Raw genomic sequence first — 27,003 nt, 5'->3', positions numbered from 1 at the left:
AAACAATACAAATCTGAATTTAACTTTTCCTGAAATAGCATTTTTTGAATGTTTTTAACTTTGATTAAGCTTCTGCAAGAAGCACAGAAGAAAAAAAAAACAAGCCCATCATAATGGCCGTAGTAATTCACAGCTGGCACAAACCCCAGACCTGCTGTCTTTTGAAACCCAATACGTTAAATTTAAAAGTAGTAGTGCAAAGATTGGAAGTGACTGTTAAAGCACATAGATTCTGATGCTTTTACATGCACAGCCAAAATGCTTTTGGTGCATAGATATTAAATAGAGCCATTACATCCTGACAACTTGGCTGTAATTATCTCTCAAGTTGTGAGAAACTGGGCAGTTTTTGATTTATGCAAGAGTGGAGAACAAAATCCATAGATAATAAGTAACAATAAACAGAATATGGGCTTTTATATATCATGGGCACCCTAATGGGATGGCTATCAAATCTTTCAAGGTCAGCAAATCGTGCCTGGAATATTCTATCTAGTCACACTTCTGTAAGTCCTCATTCTCCCTCTCAACCACTTCGCTCCAATTTCAGCATCAGCAACAATTCCCGTATTTTTAAGAAGTTGTGTTTCTACATTAACACTTCCTGTTGCAAATTTTGTTGTTGGTTTTGTGAGAAGCTGGAGGAACACCTTCAGACAGAAGGTGTTTTTAGCAACTCAAGGATGTTAGCACAGCCACAGCTTGGAAAACACTTCCAAGACAAGGGGAAGGAGTCATGCTGGGATAAGAGGGAGAAACAAAAAGGGTCCTTGTAGTGACACCTGACATTCTATCCCAAATCCTGGTCACCTGACCCAGCACCAGTGCCTGCTTCATCCTACCCAGGCACTGTGAGTGTATTTTAACACTTGCATTTTGAGATATCGGAATGCTCAAAACTAGTTGTGCCCAAACAGTTCGGGGAGTTTCCAAGAAGTTCTGTCCTTAATAAATTAATCCAGGCTTCATTCCTACAGACTTAAAAATGATCTTTACAAATCCTCCGCAGCACGCAATCTTTTCCAATGTTTAGCCCAGGTTTATTCACGGAATGAAGTGGCGTGCAGTACTCACTACTACTCTTTTTGGTGCCCAGGGTCTGCCCATCCTCCAGCGAGTTGGAGCCCACGGAGGAGCTGTCCTGGCTGTCCTGGTGGGGCAGCTGCAGGAATCCCTCGCTGGACTCGGAGCGCGTGGGCGTCAGCGTCACCGACTTGAGGCGTTCGCGGTTCCCGTCCTTTTTGGACTTGATCAGCTTCCTCATCTTCAAGGTGATCCAGTTGCCCCGTCTGTCATCAACAACACAGCACATTCACTGCATTTGTAACAAATTGTTTAGGCCTCCAGAGTCTCCTAATTTTTATCCAAGACACAGACGTGATTCTGATCCCATGAACGTAACGGAATCTCAATTTTCAGCGGGAACAGAACAGGTCTGCCATGCTTTAGAACTGTGCTTTATTTTACATCATGTTCATCAGTACCTTCGTGGTGGAGATGGCTCATAAAATTTATACTGATCCATTATCTTCTCCTCCAGTTTCTCCTTCTGCCGCCTCAACTCATTCAGTTTGTCACTGCAAACAGAAAATAATGATAATTTATGCTTCAAAAACATATAGAGGATGCATGAGCAGCACGTTCCTCTGGGAATCTGGTATCTGAAAATTGTCACCTTTTGTGAGGAATTCTTACGTAACACTTGTTTCTTACTGAAAAAGCAAGAGATACAGCAAACAACCAGCCTTAGGCTTAACTTCATGATATAAAATGGAATAAAATTCTGTTTGCCTTCTTTACGCATTCCTCCTTTTTAAATAAAGTGCTGTACCACTTAGATAAGCACATTTTCTCTTCTCTCAAATCCAGTAAAGAAATATAGATTACAAATCTAAAATTTCATCTGCAATGTATGTAGACTCATGTATGATTGTATCAATCTACAAATACAGTGATGACAAATCTAAACTTTGCCAGTAGTAGAATGAGAAATAAATGTTGTTTTTTTTCCTCACTTCCGTCATCAGTAATGAACACAGTTGCACTGATCGTTTAGAACTACAAATATAATGTCCATATTTTGAGTTATCTGCTTTACAGATAAATTCTGTTTTCAGAAGCAGCACATGTGTTAAATTCTATATATAACAGATTTTTTTTTTAAATGCAGGTATTGGTGTCATTGCCCTAGTGACAGTCATTTCCTTGTTTTCACAACTCACATGTACTGTCTTTGCTCTACATGGAAGAGATCCTTGCTTTCCATGTTCTGCTCCAGTAATGTTCTGTTCTGCAGCATTAAGGTCTGGATTTGATCCAGCAGGTGTCTGTTTTCCTCCTCCAGGTTTCCTTTAAGTTGGCTGAGCAGCTGTTAGATGAAATTGCCCATGCATTTATATGTGAGTGTATTTCACACACAGATAATGAGATTATCAAGAGAATTTAGATCTACAGAGGGATTCTGAGAGTCAAATCAAACTCTAACTTGAATCATGAATCAACTGATAAAAGCCTCTTTGATGCTCTAAATAATTTAAACAATTTTCCCTAATATGAGCCTGAAATTGTGTATTGCCTGTAGAGCAGGCAAATTAATTAGTCTTTGTATCCACTTCATTATCTATAAATGACTGATACTCAGGCACTTCGTATGATTTTATGAACCTATAAATGCAATTATAAAAATATTCCAGTGATTCCAGCCATTACAAACAACATAATTCCCACATACCTCACACTGATTATTTAGCTTTGTTGATGTAATATCCAATTGCTGGTACTGTTCTTTGAGTTTGGAAAACTCGGCTTCCAACCGTGTTTGTTCCAGTTTGGAATTGTTCAATGATGTCTTCAGGTTCTTGTGGTCAGTTTGGAGCACTTCATTCTCCCTCACAAGCTGGCTATACGTGTGAGTGAGCCTGGGATGCAAAGAGTGCTGGAAATTAATACGTTACCCACACTCCCTCTGAAATATGACATTTCCAACTACTCCATGAAATACACATACAAATTCCTTACTATCTTACTATCACGTAAGTTATCCCAGCCTAATTTTCCTAGGAATGTGCTCCGCCTTTAGGCCAAGCACTGTTCTCTGTTTAAATACAAAGAGCATCTCTATATCACAACTAGTTTTGAGATTTCACTTTTCAGAATAAAAGAATCTTCCAAAACAGCCAGGATTTCTTGCCAACACAAAATAGGAACGGCCTAAACTAGCAATCATGGACATTACACATATCCATTTCCAGGCTTCCTTTGTCCCTCCTGGGCCCTGCCATGTCCCTTTGTCCCACATGTCCTCTCAGGATATAATGATTGTTTTTGTGGGATCATGAATATTTGGAATAGCAGCATCAGGGATTAAGAAATGTGAAGGAACGCTTCTTCAGGCTGCACTGGCTCGTGCTCAGGTGCCAAAATTCTCTTTACCTTTCACTTTCATCCCGAAGTTTTTTATATTCTGCTGCCACAGTTTCATGTTTCTCACTTTGCTGCAGCATTTTGTCCTGCTCTGTCTTGAGAACCTTCTCCAATTCTTCCAGTTGCACTTTCTGTTTCAGCAGTTGATTGTACCTGCAGACAAAGACAATATTTACACTTCTTTTTGTGGAAATGACAAATAAGAGAAAAAAAAGGAATTTTGGTGACGAAATGGCCTCTGTCAAAGTTTTGAATCTTAGCGATTAAGTGATGGTGATTTTATTCGTTCTATCGTTTTATTAGAGAGCGATTTCTCCTGAATAGCAGACTTATTTTCCTGAGTATTTACCTATCCTCCAAGTCCTTGTGCTCCACCTCCAGGTTTTTGTGAGCAGCCTTGAGGCTGCCGTGCTTGGCGATGAGGGACTCGTACTCGGCGGCCTGGCGCTCGTGCAGCTGCTCCAGGCGCTCGTGGTCCTTGAGCAGGGCCTCGTAGAGCCCCTTCAGGTCCTCGCACTCCTTCAGCACCGCCTCGTTCTCGTTCTCCAGGGCCGACTGCTGGATCAGCAGCTGCGCGTTCTGGTTCATCAGCGACGTGCTCTGGGAGTTCAGCGTGGAATTCTCCACCTGCAGCCAGGAAGGAACACCATTGCACACATGCAGATAGCTTAGGACTGAAAAACATGATATAAAGAGACTCTCCCAAGGTGACTTGTCGTCTAACAGGCCGCTGCTGGCCACAGGAAAGAGAAGAAATCTGTTTTCTGCCTAGGTCGGCACCAGGTTATTTCCACCAGAAGCACTGATCAAATTTTCCCAGTTATCTCTCTTGGTTTACACCTGGAAGCTGCATCTGATCTACCTACATATGAATAAACACAAATTCCTTGTATTCTTAAGAAGGCCACAAATATTGAGCGATGCTGTGCTTTCAGTTCTCTGGAAAGAACAAGGACAAACTCCTAAGAAATGATGTCTGAACCCCACTGGCTGTTGGGACAGAGACAGTAAAACAAAACAAAAAAATCTCGAAGTCTGGTATTTACAGCTGAGAAAAGAAAAAATAATTACAAGCTTAATCTTTTAGAGTGCAGAGTTCCTGTATGTTTCGAAGTCTGGGTTATTTTACCTCCCACTTACAGATTTCTTGGGTTTAACCCTTCGCGACCTTCTGGTTCTTCCACTGACAACCTTTTCTCATACCCCAGGATACAGCTCCAATTCAAAATGTTCCGAGAATATTTTTTAGCAGAAAGCATTGAAGCATGTAATTAAATTGACAGGGATGGATTAAACTATTATTTACCTTTCAACATGTGTTAAAACGTTATCTTACTGACAGGGCCATTTTCCTCTAGCACCAAGACACCTTGGAGAAATGGATCACCAGGGATCCTAATAAAAGCCAAATCTATGGCGTGACTAAAATAAAAGGAACTTTCACATTGGCATGGAGATGTATTTTTTTTTTTAAATTGTGAACTGTCACCACAAAATCTTCATGGTACCCACACATTCCTTCACAATGAGAGTTCCAACAGGAGCATCCACTTAACAGAGAGAGGGAGATAAATAATAGCACTACCCATGTTCTGTTCTGTGCTCTTTTGTGGAACAGCACCAGTTCTCCAACAGCTGTCCCAGAACAGTATTAATGTGTACTAATACACTAAAGCCTTCAACATTAGACAGTTTAAAAAAGCCCCAACCAACCAACAACTTCACTTTTTGTGCCTCTGGAGAAATCCTCAGATATCTTAAGCAATTGGTGCTTGTCACTTGACCTGTACCAGCTTCCTTCTCTTTCCCGTTAAAGAGATGGAAACCACAAACTACTGAGCCTTCTAATACCCTCGGGTTATCTAGTAAGGAAAAAAAAAATACATTTCTCACTCCAGTTCCCGCCGCTACAAGGGAACAAATCCCTTTCTGCTGGAACGGCAGTGTTCTTTGTTACAGATGAGAAAGCTGAACCCTTTACTGGAGATGAAGTCATGTCTGGTGGCATGGGTGTGCTGGGAAACTTCCCAGGCTGAATCCCGAGTTTGGTTAGGTCAGAATTCCCAGTTACCCTTTCAGACATCCCTTCCCAGGCTGCTCCTTATCGGTACCAGGAGGAAGAGAAGAATGAGCTGCCCAGGAACAGTTTTGACACAGTCCAGGTAGAGCAGCTCAGTCTGCACTTCGGATTTAGCCAACAGTTCATCACTTTGATTTTCCTGAACATATTTCAACTTCCACTTGGATTTGCAGCTCATGGAGAATTGTCTTGCCAGAGAGGAAAAGCCTGCGCTGCCAGGCATGAGGCAAAAAAGGAACTGCATAGATATGCCTGGGGTTTTTTGAGGAAGGGAATTACAAAGTACTCAGAGAGCTCTGAATCCCAGCAAATACCTCTCAGCTGGTTAAATGAGATGTTTCCATGTCATATCCACTAGTTTTTAGCAACCAGAGGAGGCACAGGGTGTGCACCAATGTCCTGTTTGACTGGAGTGCCTGTGCACTAATGACATTTTAATGTGGCAGCAGAAAGTGCATCCATGGCACAAAAACATTCTGCTTTCCAGGAAGAGCCAGGAGGAGACTCCAGGCATCCACCAAATGCATTATTTGTTCCATTTAAACAGTCCTTGACATCTTGATTCCCATCAGCCCTCCATCCTTTCTGACACTCTTTACCATTTCTGCTGCATTGTGGGTTTTTATCCCCTCTTGAAGGAGTTTTGATTCTCAGAACTCCAAGGAGCATTAAATTCATTAACAAGAATACGTTTCAAGAAAAAAGATACAGATTCAAAAACACTATTAAACTGTAAGAGCAACATCTGAATTTTGGCCAGAAGAGCTGCAAGACTCTGGAGACAACCATTTTTATGATTTCCATGGTCACACATTACCTTTTTTACTGCCTCTCAATCATCTAAATTCAAGATCTAAATTCAGGTCTTCACATTATTTATGCCGCTTTCCATTTTCTTTTTTTTTCTTTTTTTTTTTTTTAAATCTTCTGTATTTAAGTATCTTGATTTTCCTCTTAGGTATGGCTTTTTTTTTTTTTTTTTAAATATTTATAAAAATGGAAAAGATTTATTAGAATATGGTTGGACACACTACTTCCCTGACCTAATTTAGATGTATAAATATATAAATACAACAAAACCCCCCCCCCAGGGAATCTTGGAAGACTGGGTAAGATAAAATAATCTACTTCTATACTTCTAAGTATAAAGTCAAGATTTTACATTGGACAAAGGATTAAAACCAGTTTCAGAAAATGTAATTATTCATCAGCAAACAAATTATTCCTTGACTGTTGAGTGCAGATTATTTTCACATCGCCTGCTTTCCCAGGACTCTCTGGGAAGCCAAATGTGATTTTACAGCTAACGATAACCATGTATTTTAAGCTTTCCTTCAGAAAAAAACCAGCTTTAACTGCTGAAGTTTTTGAAAAGCAAACTAAGGCAGCATTACCTGCAGCTTGGCATTCTGTGTTTGCAGAGTTGTGTTTTGCTCCTGCAGGGACACAGTCTGTCTCTGCAGGGCCAGGATCTGGGCCTGCAGGTTGTTGTTCTGTGTCTCGAGCTGCTTGAGCTGCGTTTTCAGTGCCTGCTTCTCGGCCTGCAGCGTTGCGTTCTGGGGGTTAAAACCACACAAGACACCTCAGTTCACAGCTGCTCCAGAAACTCCAAGATAAAACAGAAGTGTTTTCTAGACCATAGAAAGCAGCAGGACTGTGCAGAGATTTAAAAGGTGGGATGAAACTGCAGAAGAAGCACACTTTGGAGGGATTTATCACTGGAAAAACAGGTAATGGATGTTGCACCTACGGAGAAAGAGGACAGGAACCTCCAGGACTGGTGTAAATAGGAATTATATAACAGGGATTTGAGAGAGAGCTCAAATCAAAAGTGGATTCAAAAGGGCAAATTCAGGTTTTCGCATTTCCTTTTTAAATGCCTGTCAAGTGCTGCATGGCATCCCACAGAGCAGAATCCAGCTGCTACACACACTGTATTTAACTCAGAATCTGCCTGGGTCGGAAACAAGGTGATAAATTAAAGTGTCTTAACAGCACCCTCATTTGCATTACTGGAACAGCTCACCACAAATAATTACCACCAGAATCATATTTAAAACACATCTTACATTCCTCTCCACCTCGATTAACCTATCTTTAACTTTCAGTAATTCTCTAGTAGTCTCCTGATTTTCCTTCTCCCACTTATTGACAGACTGATTTTCTTCTCCACTTCTTGGAGGAGAATTCTGAACCATCCTTTCCTCCTCTTGTCTTTGCTTCAGAGCTTCATAGTTCTTCTTCACCTGGAATTATTTAGGACAACTTAGGTTAGGGTTTAGAATTTTCCATTTTGTATGTCCAAATCCATTCCTTTATTATCTGACCATGCCCCTTCTCAAAGAACAGAAAGTGCCATTACTGTGTTTCTAAAATTGGTTTTTTTGTAAATGTTTGGGGAAATGATACAAATTATTTATGGATATGGACAGTTTAACCCAAACAAACAGCACACCTACATTTTTTATTTTATTTCAACACTTTTAACTGTATTCCCCAATTTTCATACTAAAATTCTACAACCAAGATGACAGAATTTCCTTTTTTATCCAATCTACTCAGGGTGCTCAAGGTAGGCCAGAAAACGTAACTGGAAATGACATCCCAAATCAAATCAACTCCAGGTTATTATTTATCCAGCTGATGTTTTCATGGCCTGTGAATAAATTCAACAACTTTTCATGTGATTTCAACACAGTCTTAAAAGTATTCACACCTTAGTCCTGCTTGATGCCCAATTTTTGCTGTCTTACCCCAAAAGTGTAGAAATAACAGCAGCTCACTTAATACTATAGGAAAATGCCCTTTTCCTTACTGTTTTCAGCTCCTGACGCAGTTGCTGGTTTAGATTTGTTGATTCTTCCAAACGAGCCTCCAAAGCAGCAATTTTTTCTTCTTTTATTTCCAGAGACTTCTTGAGCGTGGATTCCAATTTGGACTCCAAAAGCTTGTACCTACTGGCCAACAACAAAAAAGAGTTTGTATTTCAAATATTTGAGGTATTGAGGTATTTCAGTTCTAAAATGTTCTACACCAGACTCACAGCCACATTCAAAAGTTCCCGAGTGCTGTGGTCGAAAATATGAAGGCACCTCAGCATCCACAGCAAGTCCTATACTAAAAATAACCAGAAGATGGTTGCCAAAACCATTTTTGATTCCTCCTTTCTCTTGAAACATGTTAGACCCACAAAAAGACCTGTTCAGGCACACCAGGGGGATGCTGGGTTTCTCTGCATCATTAGTGAGTGCAGCCTGCACTCCTTCTGGCTCAACTCCAGCAAATCCAGCGGGGATCTGAACTCAATTAGAATGTGAAGTATTTGGAGAGCAAGATTTTCATCAGTTCCTATTTCCTGCCAGCTCCAAAGAAAAAGACAGGGAAGGAGATGGAGCACAGGACTGTGCAGGTGCACACTCATATGGTGCATCAATGTGCAAATTGCTCACTCAGCCCAGCTGCGGATATTTTAAGACTGTTGCCACCCTTGATGTGCAAAGCTTCCATTTTTAACCATATTCGTAATATTGTAGGGCACCTAAAACCCCCCAAAACGTAAAATTGAGAGAAAAGTGGTCAGATCAAACTGTATTGTTTTAGACGTGCACATCTTTTATGGGAAATACCGACACCCACACTCATTAATCACTTCTAAGCAGTTCAGTCCCTGCGTGTGGCTCAGAATCCGGAGAACACCCTATTCCTCCCCACAGGGGGATAAAATAAACCCAACCACTGAACCCCCCTTTCAAATCCTGGCTGCTGAAGGACCCATCAGTTTAGTGAGGGAAATAAACTGCAGGGGACTCCTGAATGGACAAAGGCATCAGATCCAGTCAGGAACTGGAGCAGAAGACCAATGGGAAGAGAATTAATAAGCAGAAAGCTGTCCAGTAGCATCATACAGCAGGAGAAGAATCTGAGATTTTCAGATATGACAACGAATTCCCAAGGATTTACTAAATAGTAGGTGGCCTGTGACTATTAGGATATACAGTATTTCACCTTCTTGAGCAGAAGCACAGATTTGGCTACAAGTAACTCCTGCTACCAAAAAATGACACAATTCTATAGAAAACAAAGGAGGAAAAATAATAATAGCAGAGAACCAATACCCACTTACACTTTGAACAATGAAAGATGGTACAAATTTTTTAATATAACTGCAAGTTATGGGTTATTTTGGATTCAGAGTCAAAATCCATAAATCTGTTTGTGCAAGGACAGCAGGCAAGAGTGAATGGAAAACACTTCAAAGTTAACTCATAAAAAGTGTCCAGTTTAGACCTCAGCAGAAAGACACTGAGGTGCTACCAAGACAATTTCTCAAAAACCATAAGCAGCTCTTTCCAATCAGGAGAAGGAAAATGGTACATTTTTAACTTCCATCATCAGAATGACAGAGGTGGATGAAAAACTACACTGAGAAGTAATTTTATCTGTAATCAACCCAGCTCTTCATGGCCCTGAAGAAAGAGCTGGTAATGACTCACCTATATATTGTTATGTAAGGAAAGCAATCCAGGTATCTTTGGGATGAATGAAGAAGTTGAGAACAATGGAAAAGCAGGCTATTTATTGGCAAAGTAAAATTTCAAACCAATCCTAGTTTTCACTTTGAAAACAAATATCGCTCTTTCATGATCCTCCAGCTCTACATGGAAGAAGCTTAAGCTAGGAGCAGAGCCCAACCTCCTCTAACCTAGGATTTGATTAAATGTTTCTCAATCTGGGTTTCATTTAAGTTTAAGCTTCACCTTGGATCAAGGACTGGTGGTTTTTTGTTGGGTCTCTTTATCTAAGGACAGACCAAATGCTTATCAAGTGCTGTATATGGCACAGAAAAGCTTAAATCAGAAGAAATCCAACCAGTCCAAGTTATGAGAACTTCTCCTGAACTCTTCTGGGAGCTGAGAAATGCAGGTGAAAGCCACCAGCAAAAACCAAGAGGGGGTAACACATTCACCCACAGGACTCCACCAGGCACCACCCCTGTGACAGAGCACTGGGAAAGGAAAGCTGGATTCAAAGCCCAAGCATTACTTGGGTTCCTTCGGACACAGAAGGCCCCAGATCCATCTCCAGGCTCACGACAACCCGTTGTAATAACAGATCATGACAGAACTGCACTGGAAGCAAAGCTTGGCCAGAAGCCCACACTGTGTGCTTTGCCCCTGTCACCAGTTTTCCCTAAATTCCTGCAGGATAAGGCAGAGAAGGAAAATGCAGCAGAGGAAACAGATGTCAGGGCAGCAGCTGCTTTTCAGTGGCAGGTGTGGAGGAGTGATGGAGCCACCACCAAGTTCTGGAGACACTCAAGCACTGGATACTCCCCAGCCAGGGGAAGTGGGAATGTACCTTCCTTTAGGTGGAAGAATTAGAAGGAAACGGTTGCAAGCAAAGAAAGAGACAGTTTAAGGTAATCACTATGTGATAAAAACCATTTGTGTCAGACAGGCAGACAAAAAGGAAGAAAAAACTACTTTAAGCTAATTATCTTTTACTGCTACTGTTGCTGCTGCTGACTAGAGCATAAAACATTTTAATTATAATTAACTGTATCTCCTGACATACTTCACTGAGTCTCTTAGCAACAAAAAGTGGCAACTCACTGTCACAGTCAGCTGAATGTGAAAGCACATCAGCTAATTAATTTCCAAAAATATTAAGTTCCTTTTTTGGGTCTATGAATGTGCCTTAAAAATCTAAGAGTATGCACAGAACCAGCCTGCAAAACCACTGAATAAAAAAGATCCTGCTTTGTCCTCTTTGTCATGGAGGCCCTGCCCTTCTCACCTGTCATCACTGCTCTGCTCATCGTGCAGGAGACGCTCCTTGTTCAAGCCAATTTTTTCAAGCTCGTGGGCCAGTTTCTCTAGATCATTGTTCATCTGCTGTGTCTTCAATTTCTCATTCACCAAGTCCTTGCACAGAAAAAACTACAGTCAGCGTTTTCAGCAAAATAAAATAATGTAATCTTAGTTCTAGGAGTGCTGAGACAAAGGTGTTTTATGACTACATGACTGGCATAATTCAACTTTAACTCTTCTGCCAGTTGTCAGCTTTCAGCTGTATCAGACCTTACACTGCAACTAAAATAGGATCTCTCTGTGCTCTCTCCCTTTCCCTTCAGAATTTCCCCCTAAATTTGGTCTGAAACATGACAGTGAAGGGGGAACAGTCCAGCAATATGATATTCTTCCTTCTCTTGACTACGATCATAGAAATTTTGATTATCTAACGCATAAAGGTGTTAATAGCAGACAGAATAAAGCAGAATAAAACCCCAAATCAGAAACCCAGCTGTAATTTCTGTACATTATAAACGTATCATGATGGGAGTGGAAACTCCTCTGTTGTTTACCTCTCTCAAAGTGACCAGGGTTTTCTTATCAATGGTAGCTCTTTTCACCAGCTCCTTGTTTTCCTTCTCCAGTTCTTTCAGGCGCAGACAAGACTCTTTATATACAACGATTTCTTTAAAGAGAGATTTATTTTCTCTTTCCAGATTACCGATTTTGACATTATTTTCTTCTAAGGTACTATCTTTAATTTCTGCTTGCTGTCGAAGCCTTTTGTTTTCCTTTTCCAGCTGTTTCTTATCCTTTTCCAGTTGAGAAGTCTCTTGCTCTAACAACTTATTCTCCTTTTCCAACTGCTCCAGGCGCTTACTGGAGATTTTTAACTCTTCCAAGTTCTTTTGCAGGGTCTGATTTTCAGTCTCTAAATCCTGTAATTCACTTTCTAATTGCTGAATCTTCTTATTGCTGTTTTCCAGAGCTTTCTGTAGCCTTTGGTTTTCCGTGTCCAGGCCTTGGTAACTGACTTCCAAGCGTTCAGTCTTCTTGAAAGAGGCTTTCATCAGTTCAAGGCTTTTTTTGAGCTGCTCCTTTTCACTCTCCAGCTCCTTATTTTCTAACTGTAACTGTGCCACTTTAATGCTTGTACACTTCAAGGATTCAATTGTCCTCCGTAACTCTAAATTTTCTTCGTCAAGCTGGGAATTCTCCTTTTCTAAGGATTCTAATTGAAAAGTGAGGTTTTTCAGGCTATCCAAGGTTTTTTTCAGCTTTCTGTTCTCCGTCTCCAGGTCAGAGTTCTCTTGTTCTAAGGCCTCGATCTTCTCACAAGTGATTTTTAGGTTGGTGATTTTCTTCTGTAGTAACTCATTTTCCTTCTCCAGACGATGCAGCTCATTCTCTAATTCTTCTGCCCTCTCCCCTTTCTCTTTGTAGTGTTCCAGCTCTTTCCTGACTTGTTTTTTTTCAAATTCGATCTTATTTAACTTACTGCTGGTCTCTTTGATAGACTCATGGAGGATTTTATTTTCCTTTTCAATTTCTTTCATTCTCGCCTCAGCACTGATTTGTGAGCGCTGCCTAAGAGAAGCCACAGTTTGATTCAAGTGCTCATTTTCTTGTTCTAAGAGTTTAATCTAATTTGGGAAGAAAAATGGTAAAGTGATAAACTATGTGTCAACAAGAAATTCCTTTCATATATTAACTAAAAGATACTCATCACATCACATTTACCTTTTATTTTAAGTTACAAAAACCTCTTACTCTGCTAATATTTATGTGAAGAATTACAAACATTATTTCAACCCTGACAACAAAGTAAACCCTCAAATCTCTTCCTTTTGAATATTAATAGATAAACCTATAATTAATAAAGCACAAATCAAAGTAAACCTTTACCTACTTCCTACCAAATTTAATTTTCATTTGTGTTTACCCTTGTTTAGATTGTTTATTCTTAGATTCTGTGATTTCCAGAGCTGTGTGTCCAAGAAGAACAGGACTGCAGCAAGTTCTAAGCCAAACCCGATATGGAGGGAGGTGTGGGAGCCACAAAAATGTCTTCATTTCATTTGGAAAAAGCAGAGGTGATGGCTGGGAGATGAGGGAATCCTGACTACAGTCAACAACAACTTGAGAAGAAACACACCAAAGTTACACTGATTTTTGAGTTAAAAAGAACTTTTGGATATTCTGTTCCAAACCAGCTTCAGAGTAAGTAAATCACGTTGGAATTATTTTCCTGGGAAGCATTTTCCCAGATCTGCCTCAAGCATAAAGGCAGAACTTACACCTTAACTTTTAGTACTTCTTGACTTGTTAGGTTGGCCAAATCATTTGGAATTGTTTGGCCGTGTAACACCAGACAGCAAAATCCAGCAAAACTGTCTGGATCAGTATTTAAGTGTACACTAATAACCCAGTGTAAGAGATGTTTCAACAATAAACTGTTTGGGAGAAAAGCAACAGTGCTGCTTGCAATGAAAAACAGACTGAGAAAATTATAGGCTGTTCTTCCACACTGAAATCTGAACGGAACTATTAATTACAGATCCACAGCTCTGCTCCCAGCAATGGGAAACTGCTCTGGAATATTCACCAGAAACTCATTAACGGGTGCTTAAAAACACAACTCTGGAGCACCTGGCAGGGCACTGAATTACTGTCTATGAATTTGCTGTCTGTAACCCCAACCCTACAAAAAATCCTGACAAATGCCTCCATGATTTTGGATGAGATCAAATGAACCTCCTACAGTCAACTCCAGTAAGTATCAGCACAGGATTTTGGAAGAGATGGAAGATGCTGTAGACCCATCAGCCCTTAAGTGTATTATTTTTAAGCAGAAATAGTCCCACTGAAATATCAGTCTTAAAACAAGATATATATATATTTAAATGAAAATAAACCTTCCAGGCCACACTTTTTTTCCCCCCCCACTCCTTTTTTTTCTTCCTTCTGGAATTTCATTTACTGATTAAACAGGGCCTTTAAAAATATTCAACGTTTTTTGAAATATAATATTCTGCATTTCAAAATACTGTACTTTAAATTAAGCTAAATGGCCATGTCATCAGGAGGCATAAAGAGAGTTTATAAAAGCCAGCTGCCAGAATCAGAACTGGCAGTTCTAATTCTGAAGGACTAAATTCCTAAATCTGAGACTTCCAGAATTTTTTTTTTTTGAGTGGTTGCTCTGCAGACACCACAGAAGGTGCCAGTGTCCACCAGGCACAGATACATCTTTTACAAAGATTCAGGTGCCAGATTTTGGCAGTCACAAATAAATCCAGGTGGTCACAGCAGGAACCCATCCCAGTTCAGGGCAGAATTATGGAGCCGGACCCGAGGCTGCTGGAATTCCCATCAATATTCCAACATTAGTCCATGCACTGCCAGCTGCCTGGGACCTGTTCTCCTCTGGGAGGTGTCTGGCCTTCCTCCAAAGTTCCCAATTCTCTCTCCTGGCTGAGCTACACCTTCCAAGCAACTCCAGCAGATGCCCACAGAAGCCGCAGGAGCATTACAAGCGCCACAAAGCTCTAAACCCACCAGGAAAGCCCCAGCCACAAATGAGTCACGTCTCTCACTGGCTGCAGCTCTCAGCAAAGCTGTTTTCCTGCAGGAACCCCCTTTTGGCAAATCCACTACATTTACAATCCCTTTATGTCTGTAAAATCCTACAAAAGGAGACCAGCGGAGCACAAAGCAACATTAAAACTTTTGGTTCTCCTACTCACTTGTCGCTCGGAGTTCTCTCGAAGTGCTTCAAGCGTCTTTTCAAGCTGTGCTTTTTCTTTCATCAAATCTTTACTCTGATTTTGACTGTTCTGAAGACTTTGTTTCTCTTGGCTAATTTCATTCTCCAGCTCTTCAAGCTGGGAAGAGAAACAAAAGTTTTAAAATGTACTTAAAAATGACAGTCTTAGCTAGGTTAAAGGCTCCCTTATAGAAATGAATAAAGAAGCTTAAGGGAAAGAATAAAACAGAGCTCTCTAATCTTTAACTGAAACATTAACTTCTTCTGGGAATACATTTTCTCCCTGGCTCAGAACACTGTATCTATAAAGTACTTTAGTGTAAAAAAAGGGTCAGATTTTCTCAGGGTCTGGATATTTCCTCAAGCAACCTTTTTTCCTCTCAAAATTCCATTTTAGTGAGATTTATATTGCTTCTCCAAGACCCTTTTAACTTACGAAGGTTGAATGTTGTTTGATCTTACTTAACTATTTCAAGAGATAATTAAGATGATTCCCTGGGAATTAAATATATGGGTTTGTTTTGTCAAATGGTTCCAACTTGCAGAGAGCAAAGCCATTTAAAATTTAAAACACCCAAGCATGATTTTTCTGTCACATTTAAGTGGCAGTAAGTTGGCCTGAACAACGTTTGTGCGTTTTTTACACCTATTCCTTTCTTTTGTACCTCCCAGATGCCTTTTGGGCACAGCAGAGAGGCTGCTCCAAAAAACCAGCTTCTTAGGAATTGGAAAAACTATGGAAGCAAGGAATACAGTAGGGATTTCTTTAATTTTCTTTTTCTAAATTATCTCTTACCCACTCTAAGAATAGTCTTTCACCTGAAATAACTGCTGAAGTCAAAGCTATTTCAGGAACTTTAGCCATTTTCACTCCCCTGTAATAAGTCTCAGCTTTCCCCCCCCCATTATTATTCTCTATAAATACCACTGAATAAATTATTCTATTTGATACACATAATTTGAGGAGTAAAGTATTGTAGTTCAGCACAGTTAAACCTGGCAAACTCCCCTCTTGATGTGTTTATCAATTCCTTGACCCACCTTCTCCCTTCCTCAGCTAAAATGAGGACACAGGACCAAGTTTTCAGCTGAGACTCATCACTCACTCTCCACACAAACTTTCTTCTGCTTCATAATTACCAAAAATAATGCTCTCCAGTATTCTAAACCACTTTCATTACTCATCATATCCCCAATATATTATTATGTTTTCCCCTCACTGGTTTAAGACCTTTCTGAATAAACTGGTCACATTCCCACATAATAAAACCAGAAAAACCTCTTGGAGGTGGTTTTATATTTTCTCATAAACTTATGAACACTATAACTGCACTTAGACCCTTCTAATGCCTTACCCAAAGTAACAGAAATTCATACAATTACCCTTTAGGAAGAAAATAGCGAAGAACATTAGGCAGCTCTTACACGATCCAAGCACAACCTGACCTTTACCTTCTTGCTAAGTCTTTGGTTTTCTTTTTCCATTTTCAGAATCCTTGAGCTGCTGCCTTCCACAGAGCCCACTGCACTTTGCAGCTCTTCCACCGTCTTCAGCAAACTTTGGTTTTCCATTTCCAGCTTCAGTAACCTGCTGGATGTCAGCTCATTCACCTCATGGCCCAGTGATTTCTGGGGCACTGCAGGAGAAAACCACCATTATTTAAAACAAAAGGTGACTTACTAGCCAGAGTTCTTGGGATTTTGCATTTTAAAACTTAGATGATTTAACAGCCTTTGAAGGTCCTTCCAATGCCTTCTTGGTGACCAGAGATGATTAGGATCAGAAATATTAGATATGTTCTACTCTCCTAATGTTCCTAATCACAGCACAGATTCATTTCCCACAACTCAGGATGTAGCTCTAAATTCCACAAGTGCTTTGCACAGAATCCAGTTTATATCCAAGCATCTTATACTGGAAGAATCAAAATTTTTACCACAGCTCTTCTCCTTAACTTTGAGATCAGCAAAGCAACAAGACTCATGATCTGTGTGCAGAGTACAGAAGTCTGAATGGCAAAACAATGCAATTTCAAGTTATTTATGGGCTTTACATCACTGTTTAACTGAACAAGAACTGCAAGGACAGACCCCTCATGTAGGCTCTATCTCCATGGATACACAGGAATCAGCATTTCTCCAGAGGACAACACGCTCTGTACTTCAGAAATAAGGACATTTAATTTCCTAATGCTATCCAGCCTCTGAGATTTCCACTTCAATAGCTTTGCAAGTATTAACTATGTTTACCTTCAGAAAGTTCAGTCGTCCTGTTTATCTGCTCTAGCTCCCAGCCAAGATGCAAAGATTCATCCATACTTTGCTTCTGAGCCATTTCTAGGGTCATATTTTCCTCCATGAGCTCCTCAATCTTCTTTCTGTCCATATCACGCTCCTTGAAAATTATTTCACATGTTAAAAGAAAAGCCTCAATATGTGCAAAGTATTTTATTATCTATATTATATTAATATCTTCTTAATATATTCTATTAATATTGCATTTTCTTTACTATGTTGTCACAGGGAAGGGCAAAGTATTTTTTCTGATCTGCCTGGACAGTGAGATGGGAAGGAACTGGGAAAAGTTGTGATAACTTGGAAGGGAACAGTAAAAACCAATAAATTTTTTTGGGGAACAAAAGGGAACAAAAAAACCAAAAAAGATTACAAAGAAGAACTTCTCATAAACTAAAGCAATTACTCCCTACTCTCAGAACATTAGGAAACAAAGTGCATGGGGTAAACACAATATTTAAGTGACAACTGATTATATCCACATCAAAAAACAAAAATCCATCCTATTGCTCTCGAATCTCTGCATTTGTCATCCCATTCCTTCTCCATCCACTATTTTGAAGGTTCTTATTAAAAATGGAAATTAAATTCAGTGTGTATCAGTTGCCTTTGCCACCCTCCCCTGACACTCACCATCTCCATATCATGCAATTTAGCTTTTAGTTGTAAATTCTCTTTTTCTAACTCGTGCAGTTTATCTGAACGGGCTCGGGTCCCCTCTAATTGATCTTCCAACATTGTCTTGGTTTCTAGCAACACTTGATTGTCTTCCTTTAACTCCTGCAAAAATGGGGAAACAACAACAAATAAATCCCAAAACAGAAGTATTGTATTCCCCTGCTCATACAAACTTTGATACACATCACAACCATTTTCAGAAACCCAAACTAGAACTGGGAGCCGTAACAGACTTTTTATAAAAAGCACATTTACAGCAATTCCACAGAAATGCAACTTATGAATTTCTGTGAAAATAAAATTTGACATAAATGAAATACTCCCTAAGCCATTAAGAACAAATTTGATGTTGATAATTATAATCAAACCATCAGAATGTCTCTGATTTGGGCTGTGATCTGGAAAGAGGTACTGCATGTACAGCCCAAAACTAGGTTTATACTCCACTGGGCCCAAAGTCAGGCCACGATGCTGAAAATGCAACCACAATCTTAAAATACAACCAGCTCTCAAAGGGTCTGAGCAGCTTTAATTTTGGTCCATAAATGATTCTTTAATAGTATCTGATGAATGTAATGTGTAAAATACATAATTAGCAATTTTCCTCACGATACAAAGACAAAACTTTTCAAACTTTAGCACAGTCAGCTGCAAAATCTGAAAAAAAAATCACAAATATCCTTCATACTCCTCCCTACACTAAGTTAACTCATAATTTATTATGAGTTATAAATAACTAATTAACATCTGTCTGTACTGAAGCATGCTTGAAATATCTGATCGTTTACAAGCTATGAAAGCACAAACAATTTTATGTTTAAGGGGGTTTAATAGTTTAAACATCCTATGAAAATGAAACTTTCACGGTCAAATCCTGTACACTAATCTGTCTTTTACTGATTTTTATACCATATGGCACTTGCCCATCAAATTTGGCATTTACAGACAGAATGCTGATAAATTCCTTCATGTTGATTTGTCTCCTAAATTACTAATTCATGCCAGAACTCTAAGTTCTCCTTGCCTGGTGTTGGTACATCTTTTTTTTTTTAGTGTATTTTATGTCACTGTCCTGTACTCTGTATGTACACTGTCCTGTACTGTGACCAGCCTTCATTTCCTCAACACCTGACTTAGAAAATTGCTCTCCCTCAGGAGACCTACAGGAACAGTTATATTTAATGCATGTTTTGAATTAACTCCTCTGTAGGTTTATGAATCCATCCTTCACAGAGGCTTCCAATGACTTTGCTAGCTTAGAGTTCCGGTGACCACTGCTGACTTCCATGCCATTAGACATGGAGACAATTCCCTAAAACTGGAATTTGTCACAAAAGTCTAACTGCCATAACCCAGAAGCTGCAACCATTTCACACGTCCCAATGCTTTTCTCCAAATACACTCTGAAAAAAGCCCCAGCCAAGAGAAGATTGGTGGCTCTGGGTGATTTCCCCCCAAATTTATTCACCTCCACCCTGGCTTTGTAGAACTCGATGTCGTGGAGCCTCTCTTTGTAGCGGCTGACTTCACTCTCCAGCTTATCCACACGGATCGCCTTCTCCCGGAGCGCGTCCAGCTCGTCCCTGTACACCCTGGCAGAGCGGGCATCCGACAGCAGGTTCATGTTCTGGGACAAGGGACACACAGGAATACAGGTAGGACTGGACAGAACACGGTGAAGGATAACACAGCTCCTTCACTGTTTCAATTAAGGGAATGCAGAGAGGTATCGTTAATTCTAAGAAAGACAAAAAGAAATCGTATCTATTGTAGAGGATTATAGATGATGTATTCTCAAGGAAACTGCACCGGCCTTTTTCAAGAGCTCACTATAATTATATATAGTGTATGGTTACGTATGTATTTAGGGTCCTTCCCCTCATTATCACCGTACAAAGTATAAAGAAAAACCAGACAAAATTGGAGCACTTTGATTTTAAGAAGATCCTTTCAGAGGATGCACTGGTGGCAAATTGCTTGAATGAAGAAATAAAAAAAAAAAACCAGAGAAGAAATACTAATCTAAGTCAGGGCATTTTTTCCATCATAATATAACAAATAAAGGAATGAATTACACAACATCAGGTTCAGAGTGTAAAATAAAAAAATAAACACAAAAACATATTTAATATCTGAGAAAGAGTGGTAAATTGTTCTGGTGATGGCAACTTTTCTTAAAATAGTAAAATTATTAAACCCCCACCTCTTGCTGAAGTCTCTTCAGTTCAGCTTCCATCTGTTCCAGTTCTTGTTTACAGTCAAGCAGCTGCTCAGTCTTTTCCTCACTTGAAGAAGAAAATAAACCAGTTAAACATGGTCATGAAACCTGCTAATGATCACCAGGTTTGAGAACAAAACGCTGAGATTTGTGAGGCTTCCACCTTTAACCCACAATTTCAGGGAAATCAGAGTGTAAAATTTAGGGCTGCCATTATGACTTATTCTTCTGGTTTCAGTCTTTAGTGCTTTAAATTGTTGTTTCCTACTCACACAGGGCAGAACACAGGGTGCAATAAGGAAATTTTTGCAGTAGGGGATTTTGTGTAAAAAATCACAGACAATACCCACGAATGTGTACCAGGAGATCCATATCCAAAAGTTAACTCAGAATATTTTCAAATTACACTCAAGGGTCCAAATTCCTTTGAGGAGAACCAGACACTGACCCCTTGTCAAAATCAAGTAAAGCCAATTTTAAAAGCACTTTTATAGTTCTGTTATTTTTCCTTTTCTTGCAGAGAAGAATGAAGGGGTTTAGGTGCCCTCACTCAACTGAAGAGGATACTGCTTAATAAGCTCAGTAATTTCATGAAACACACACTGAATTTTAATTTTATGGAAACAATACAGTGTCTGTTTTAGTCTACTCAGAAACCTGTGATAAAAACAATTTGACATAGAATGCTACAATTCTTACGGGACTCATTCTTAACTTCCAACTCATTTCCCAATCCTTAAAGATCAGTTTGTTAAACCATGAGAAAGTGCAAAGGAAATATTTAATTCTCTCACAGACAAAGAACACCTGATGTTCAAAATTCAACTGCACCTCAGAACAAACAGTATTTGCTGTTGAAAACCTGCCAATCTTGAATATTCTTAAAAGATATATTGCATATTCAGATCTGTTACTTTATTATTCCACATTCTGGAATATAAGTAAGAAACAAAAGTAGAAAATGAAGAAATAAGAAAATTTAATAAGCCTAAAATATATAATGCTATCTCAAACCAATCATACCAACATAAAATAGGTCTGTTTTAAACAATACTAGAGCAGTTGTTTTTAAAAATGAGCCAATTTCACCATGAATGATCTTTTTGGAAAAGGACTGTTTGGAAAAGGTCACTGAGCCTACAAGCACAGGAGGCTCAGCTCTGCACAGCTCAGTGCAACGTCCCTGTCACAGCTTTGCCCCTCCAGAGGTGCTCAGAAATCAGGAACAAACATAGATTTACTCCTGATTTCTGTAACTTTTCCATCAGCATCCATATTCCTGTTATTGTTCTACATAGGAACGCACAGAACTCGACACTCAAAAAATGAGGTGCGCAATTTCCAGCTTTGGAGTTTTTGTATTCCCTGGTTTGCATCCAACTGAAAAATAATCTTTACAGACCTTTTATATGAAATTATCTCAGCTACACTGCATATTAAACCAGGTATGAAGGTTCACTGCCAAAACCAGATTATAAATAATTTTTACGCTGAGTATTTTCAAGTCCGGAATTAATGTAATTTCAAATTTATCAAATAGATGCAGCATTTAACACTAAATGCTGCAGACAGAAGTTAATTCATCCAAGTCTGGTATTTTAAGATACTCCTACACGTAAAAGGAAATTATTTACCAACTGAATTCAAATAAGAGTGCAAAATGTGGACTGTTCTGAGCCATCAGTGTTGCCCTAATTGCACGCTTCAGATACAGACTGGAGAGGATTGGACTAAATTATACAGAACATACCAGTGTTCACTGTTTAGGCTATCTATTAACTGTCAATCAAACTAATAACAGCAATTTTTTCACTAATTTTCTTGGTGCAGCTGTTTATAGAATATCCTGGGCGGGCTCATTGCAGGAGACACATAATAATACAGACATCAGGAAAAAAGAGCCCCATCTTTTGTCCTCCGTTCCTCATGAAGACCACGCTGTAGTGGGGGAAGGGGATCCTCAGAGTGTATCAACAAGATCCTTAATCCAGCCAGCTAGAAACGATCTGATCAACAAACTCTGGGAATTGTGACCTACACTACCTTCAGCTTGTGATTTAATTTACCTGTCTGTTGCTGAATTTAACAAAAAAAACTTAAATCTTTATTTATGCTGTTTCTACACATACTGAATCTCTTCAGAATGAGCATTTCTATTCAGAACACACACACACACTTCACTCTCCTCAAACAACTGACACATTGCTACAGGGAGAAGCAGATTCTCCACAGGTCTGCTATTGAGCTTCTCTTTAAATATAAACTCCTCTGCTCAGATTTGCTCCTTGACTGTGACACCAAAGTGCCCACAGAAACCTAGAGAAGCAGGAGCAGTTTTCAGGAGCAAGTAAATGTTGTGCAAACAAGAAATCTTTTACGCAGGAACCAAGAGGTGGGGGACAGGAAAGCATTCTAATGGAAATTTTTGTCCTATCTGCAGTGAATTTAAACCACTAATTAAGGTTTACTCATAGATGTTATTAATTAATTTTGATTATTAATTAAGAAATACTCATAGGTGAGTATTTCTTGTTGGAAACAGGTCACCTAATCATGCTGTTGAGAAAGAAGCCCTCCTGCACCATCTCCTTTTAATCATCACCTGGTTTGAGAACAAAATGCTGAGATTTGCAAGACTTCCACCTTTAATCCATAATTTCAGGGACATCAGAGTGTAAAATTTAGGTCAAAACATCATTACGAATACAAACAGAGATGAAAAGTTGTATTTGTCCCATGGGTCCACAAATCATCTTGTATTATAAAAATACCCCTCTGGAGAGCAAAAACTAAAAAAAAAAAGCATTTGAAAGGACGAAGAACTGGTCTGAAGAGGACTCTAAGTGTGCCAAGGCAGCACTTTGGAAAGGATCTGAGTGTGAATTTGTACTCACAGCTCCTGCCTAAGCCTCCTGATCTTGGCCTTGGCGTCGGCGAGCTCCACGCTCAGGTGCTGCCGGCTCTCGGTGCGCTTCATGCCGGGGGAGCCGCACGGGGACTGCGCTGCCGACGCGTGCGGCAGGAAACGGAGACAGTCCCGCTCCTCCGACAGCTCGATGATGGTCTGGGGAGTCAGAGCACAGGCAAAAGTCCAGAGTGGCACTCACAGAGCCACCTCTGGGTGTGTCATTCCTATCAAACACTGCAATGGCACAAGAACGATGGAAAGGTTTTGGCCATTGTAGAAGTCAAAAGCTCTACCTGCACCTCTAAGGTCTAAAGCAAAGAGCTACAGCTCTTGGACAGGACCTTCCACTATTTTAAATTTCATTTCTCACTTCAGACTTTTAAGCCCACAAAATGACCAGCGCTCATAACGGACTGGGTAATGAAAGGTGTGAATTCCTTGAAAACCACCACCTCTTGAAAATAAAGATAAATATGTATCTCTAAACAAAGTCTTGTTCCTCAGTGAGCAGCAGCATCCTTGACAACTGAATAAAGTATCAGAGCTACAGGAATATTCCTATTTCCTCCTATAAATGAAGGTGTTAGCCAAATATGAACATATCCCATACTTTAAAGTATTTTTCCTCTGCTTTGCAAGAAGGCATCACCCCCATCCTCTACCCTCTGTTTTATTCCTATCAAGGCTGTGATCCGGAAAAACTGTCAAAGGAATATCTGGAATAATTGCAACACTGAGACATCCACTCCACTGAGGGGCAAATCTGGGACCACCGAGATGGTTCATAACTCATAATTTTTATTAATACAGTTCAGTTCCTTGATTCTAACATGGTACAACAACTGTGCCTGCAAAACCTCCTCTCCTGGTATGGATTCTGCTTTATCCCCCTCAAATCTGGACAATAGGACATGGGAATAGAACAGGCAGCTTTCAGTGATTGTAAATTGATGGGTTATTGATTCCTGGTAAATGCAGCTGATACAGCTTTGGATTCTCTGTTTTTAGCTACCGATGAATGTTGAAGTTTCCCACTGGCTACACGGAAAAGATCACCTATTATCTTTCCTACTTCATTCCTACTTTATCTTCCCTACATTATTTAACAAATATGCACAAAGGAACTCCCTACAACAACGTTCTCGCAGTCAGGTATCCTTGCTTTAACATGTCAGCAGAAAACTAAACTTAGTTACAAAAATCCTGATCTCCATTATCTAAAAAAAAAAAAAAAAAAAAAGATTTCTTGTATTTCTCTTAAGCACCAACCCACATCCATACCTCTGAGTGCTCATCTCTTTCATCTATAAGTCTTTTTAAATGCAATGCCATATTTTTCAGGAGAGGCTCAACATACTCTTGTGTCAGCACAATGACATCCATCCACTGCAGGTCGAACACATTCTCCTGATTATGAGTTACCTATACGGAGTGAAGCGAAAGAGAAGAAACATCCTCTTGAAATTTTAAGTGTAGAAAGGAAGCATGAAGAAAATAAAGCTACAACTCTACACGTTAAATTCTCTGGCCAAGGTATGAAAAAACATTTAAAATATATTTAATTGTATGTAAAGGAATAGTTTTTTGTCTACCTGGAAGCAGCACCTTGTCCTTCTGGCAAGGTGACAATCACATTATAAACTACCTACCACATACGTTTGATTGGAATTTTATTTTATGGAGAAATTTGCATATAAAGATTTCACTCAACTAAATTTGCTGTACATAATAGAGAAATCCTTGAAGCAACAAACTTGCTTTCTGGTATTGCTCTAAAAATATAACCCAAAAATGCCCAATCATGAAATCTTTTTGTGAATCAAGTGAAAAAAAGAAAGCCTTTTTTGCTTACTACAACCACTCAATATGCAAATCACATATGTGATTTACTTGCCATTGAACACGTGCAACTCCCTTTCCTGCAATACAATATTCCACCTCAAAAAATCCCCAAAATTAAAAGCAACCCCCCCATCCAAAATACCTCCTGAATATGGGCTGCAACAGCTGCTCTGGTATCAAAATCCAGACTTTGGATTCTTTCAATAAATTCTTCTTTTTTCTGACACTAAAAATAGAGACATCCATTTTATACACATTTATATGTATGATCACAACTATTTTCATTCCTCTTGTATTTCTAAGAGCTAGAACATATAAAGCTGACACCGCAATGGTCTCATGGCTAAATTATTATCCAATAATTCTGTTGACCAATAAATCTGTGGTTTATGCCATGTTACAGTAATTATATAATTTTCAACACTAATGAAATGATACAAGGAAAAACAACTTGAAATGGGACAAGGAAGAGGTTTCTTAAATTTGCTGCTTATTCAAATTTTTTATAGTTTATTAAATGCATGAAATAGTGCAGTGAGCCAATTTTCAGTGCTTTACCATTTCCTTCCTTTCTTTACAATATCAGGTAAATTAACACTGTTGAAATTAGTAACCCATTAGAAGGTTATGGAGGTATTGGAAGTATTTGTGCAATAATAGGTGTAGGGTTGTAGCCATTTCATTAAAAATCAGAATATTCAAATTTTTCAAGGAATGCAATTGTACCACCAAAGGAAGAAACGTTTTATACCACCCCAAGTACTAAAAAAGTAAGAAAATACATCAGTAACCCAGAAGTTTCGTAGAGACAAACATAATTAAAACTCACCTGAACTGCACAACCAAGCAAAAGCAGGAGGAGCTTTTTCACTTCTTCAGTACCTGGCTCTAAGAAGAAAACATGAAAAAAACGGTAACTGTAAAACTTTAATTAGAGCTTCTTCCCCTGTACCTGAGGAAGCACGAGGTTTTCTCATTATTTCCGAATCATTTATGTAAACCTCGTTTCGAAAACAACCGGATGAGCTATCAGCTCAGTCCTTTCTGCCATTTAACTGCTGACTTAGAGTTACCAAACACCTCAACAGCCGTAACAATTTCAAATGCAAAAAAAATAGTCAGCCCTTCAAAAAGCAAAACTTCAGAGTGACAATTTTAGAATTGCTTTGGAGACCTGCAATCAAGTTTTCCATGGTAATCTCAGGTATCTCAATTACAAAAGTGCTTAAATTATCTGCCACTCCCAAGTTGGAAGAGTTTAGGTGACAAGTTCACTTAAATTCCTTACAAAGCTGTATTAGATATTCATCTGCACATCTAAAAAATCAACATGTATTTCCAAATCTGGCCTTAAGCGTCTTAATCTCCTAAAGAAGCTTAAGTTAAGTAACTCTTTACAAATTAATAAAAATGTTTCTTACTTTTTACGTTCACAATGTCCTCATCTTGCTACTAAATATAGAAATATATTCTATATCTAGAACATAAATGCCATGAAGCAAATGCTTCAAGGATGACAAAACAGTTTAGGCATTGACTCAAGCTGCTGCTTTTGGAGGGAGCTAGATAATGTGTATAATCTCAATGAACATGGAATATTGCAATTTTGCAAGAGGTTCCTCAAGTAGATAAATACATTACAAAAAACGTGGACTCAAACGGCAGATTTTTAACCATTCATTCAGATTTCTTGTATCCCAAAGGCTTGAGCTGTGAAGTCTTTTATGGAGAAACAGAAAAACCATCAAGGAATGTGTTTCACCAGAAGCTGCTTCAGCTGAAGAAGGGGAATTCCACCTGGCTGTCTTATCAATAAAGGTTAATACGAATACTGCAACAGGAGGAATCCATGCCAACAGCTCATAGCCTACATTCACTTCTCCCAACAAACTGATCACACTTTTTTAATTTTTAAGCAATCCCTGAGCTTCTCTTTACTCTTCATCTCCTGACTGCCTTTCAAATGCCTGCCTGAATATTGATTCCTTGTCTCTCCCCCAC

At 39.2% G+C, this 27,003-nt stretch overlaps 1 protein-coding gene across 19 annotated transcripts in view; it reads right to left on the bottom strand.

The window, feature by feature from the left end:
- Window positions 1–27,003, bottom strand: part of CCDC88A (coiled-coil domain containing 88A) — a 66,915-nt gene that overhangs the window by 18,173 nt on the left and 21,739 nt on the right. For 17 of the 19 annotated variants that reach the window (XM_040057675.2, XM_040057676.1, XM_040057677.2 and 14 more), the window contains 21 exons: window positions 25,832–25,890; window positions 25,145–25,228; window positions 24,442–24,582; window positions 23,147–23,316; window positions 20,238–20,319; window positions 19,503–19,661; window positions 17,990–18,136; window positions 17,312–17,456; window positions 16,514–16,698; window positions 15,042–15,179; window positions 11,868–12,938; window positions 11,300–11,427; window positions 8,319–8,460; window positions 7,573–7,749; window positions 6,898–7,059; window positions 3,773–4,050; window positions 3,433–3,576; window positions 2,732–2,918; window positions 2,223–2,368; window positions 1,485–1,577; window positions 1,075–1,289 (listed from right to left, as the gene is read on the bottom strand). In XM_040057675.2, the coding sequence (XP_039913609.1) occupies window positions 1,075–1,289; window positions 1,485–1,577; window positions 2,223–2,368; window positions 2,732–2,918; window positions 3,433–3,576; window positions 3,773–4,050; window positions 6,898–7,059; window positions 7,573–7,749; window positions 8,319–8,460; window positions 11,300–11,427; window positions 11,868–12,938; window positions 15,042–15,179; window positions 16,514–16,698; window positions 17,312–17,456; window positions 17,990–18,136; window positions 19,503–19,661; window positions 20,238–20,319; window positions 23,147–23,316; window positions 24,442–24,582; window positions 25,145–25,228; window positions 25,832–25,890 (4,053 nt within the window). The remainder of the gene's footprint in view (window positions 1–1,074; window positions 1,290–1,484; window positions 1,578–2,222; window positions 2,369–2,731; window positions 2,919–3,432; window positions 3,577–3,772; window positions 4,051–6,897; window positions 7,060–7,572; window positions 7,750–8,318; window positions 8,461–11,299; window positions 11,428–11,867; window positions 12,939–15,041; window positions 15,180–16,513; window positions 16,699–17,311; window positions 17,457–17,989; window positions 18,137–19,502; window positions 19,662–20,237; window positions 20,320–23,146; window positions 23,317–24,441; window positions 24,583–25,144; window positions 25,229–25,831; window positions 25,891–27,003) is intronic. The other 2 variants (XM_040057679.2, XM_040057661.1) reach the window with 1 other exon arrangement.

Source organism: Hirundo rustica, chromosome 3 (genome assembly GCF_015227805.2).
Source record: "Hirundo rustica isolate bHirRus1 chromosome 3, bHirRus1.pri.v3, whole genome shotgun sequence".
NCBI lineage: Eukaryota > Metazoa > Chordata > Aves > Passeriformes > Hirundinidae > Hirundo > Hirundo rustica.
This window is presented reverse-complemented; position numbering and strand designations above follow the sequence as displayed.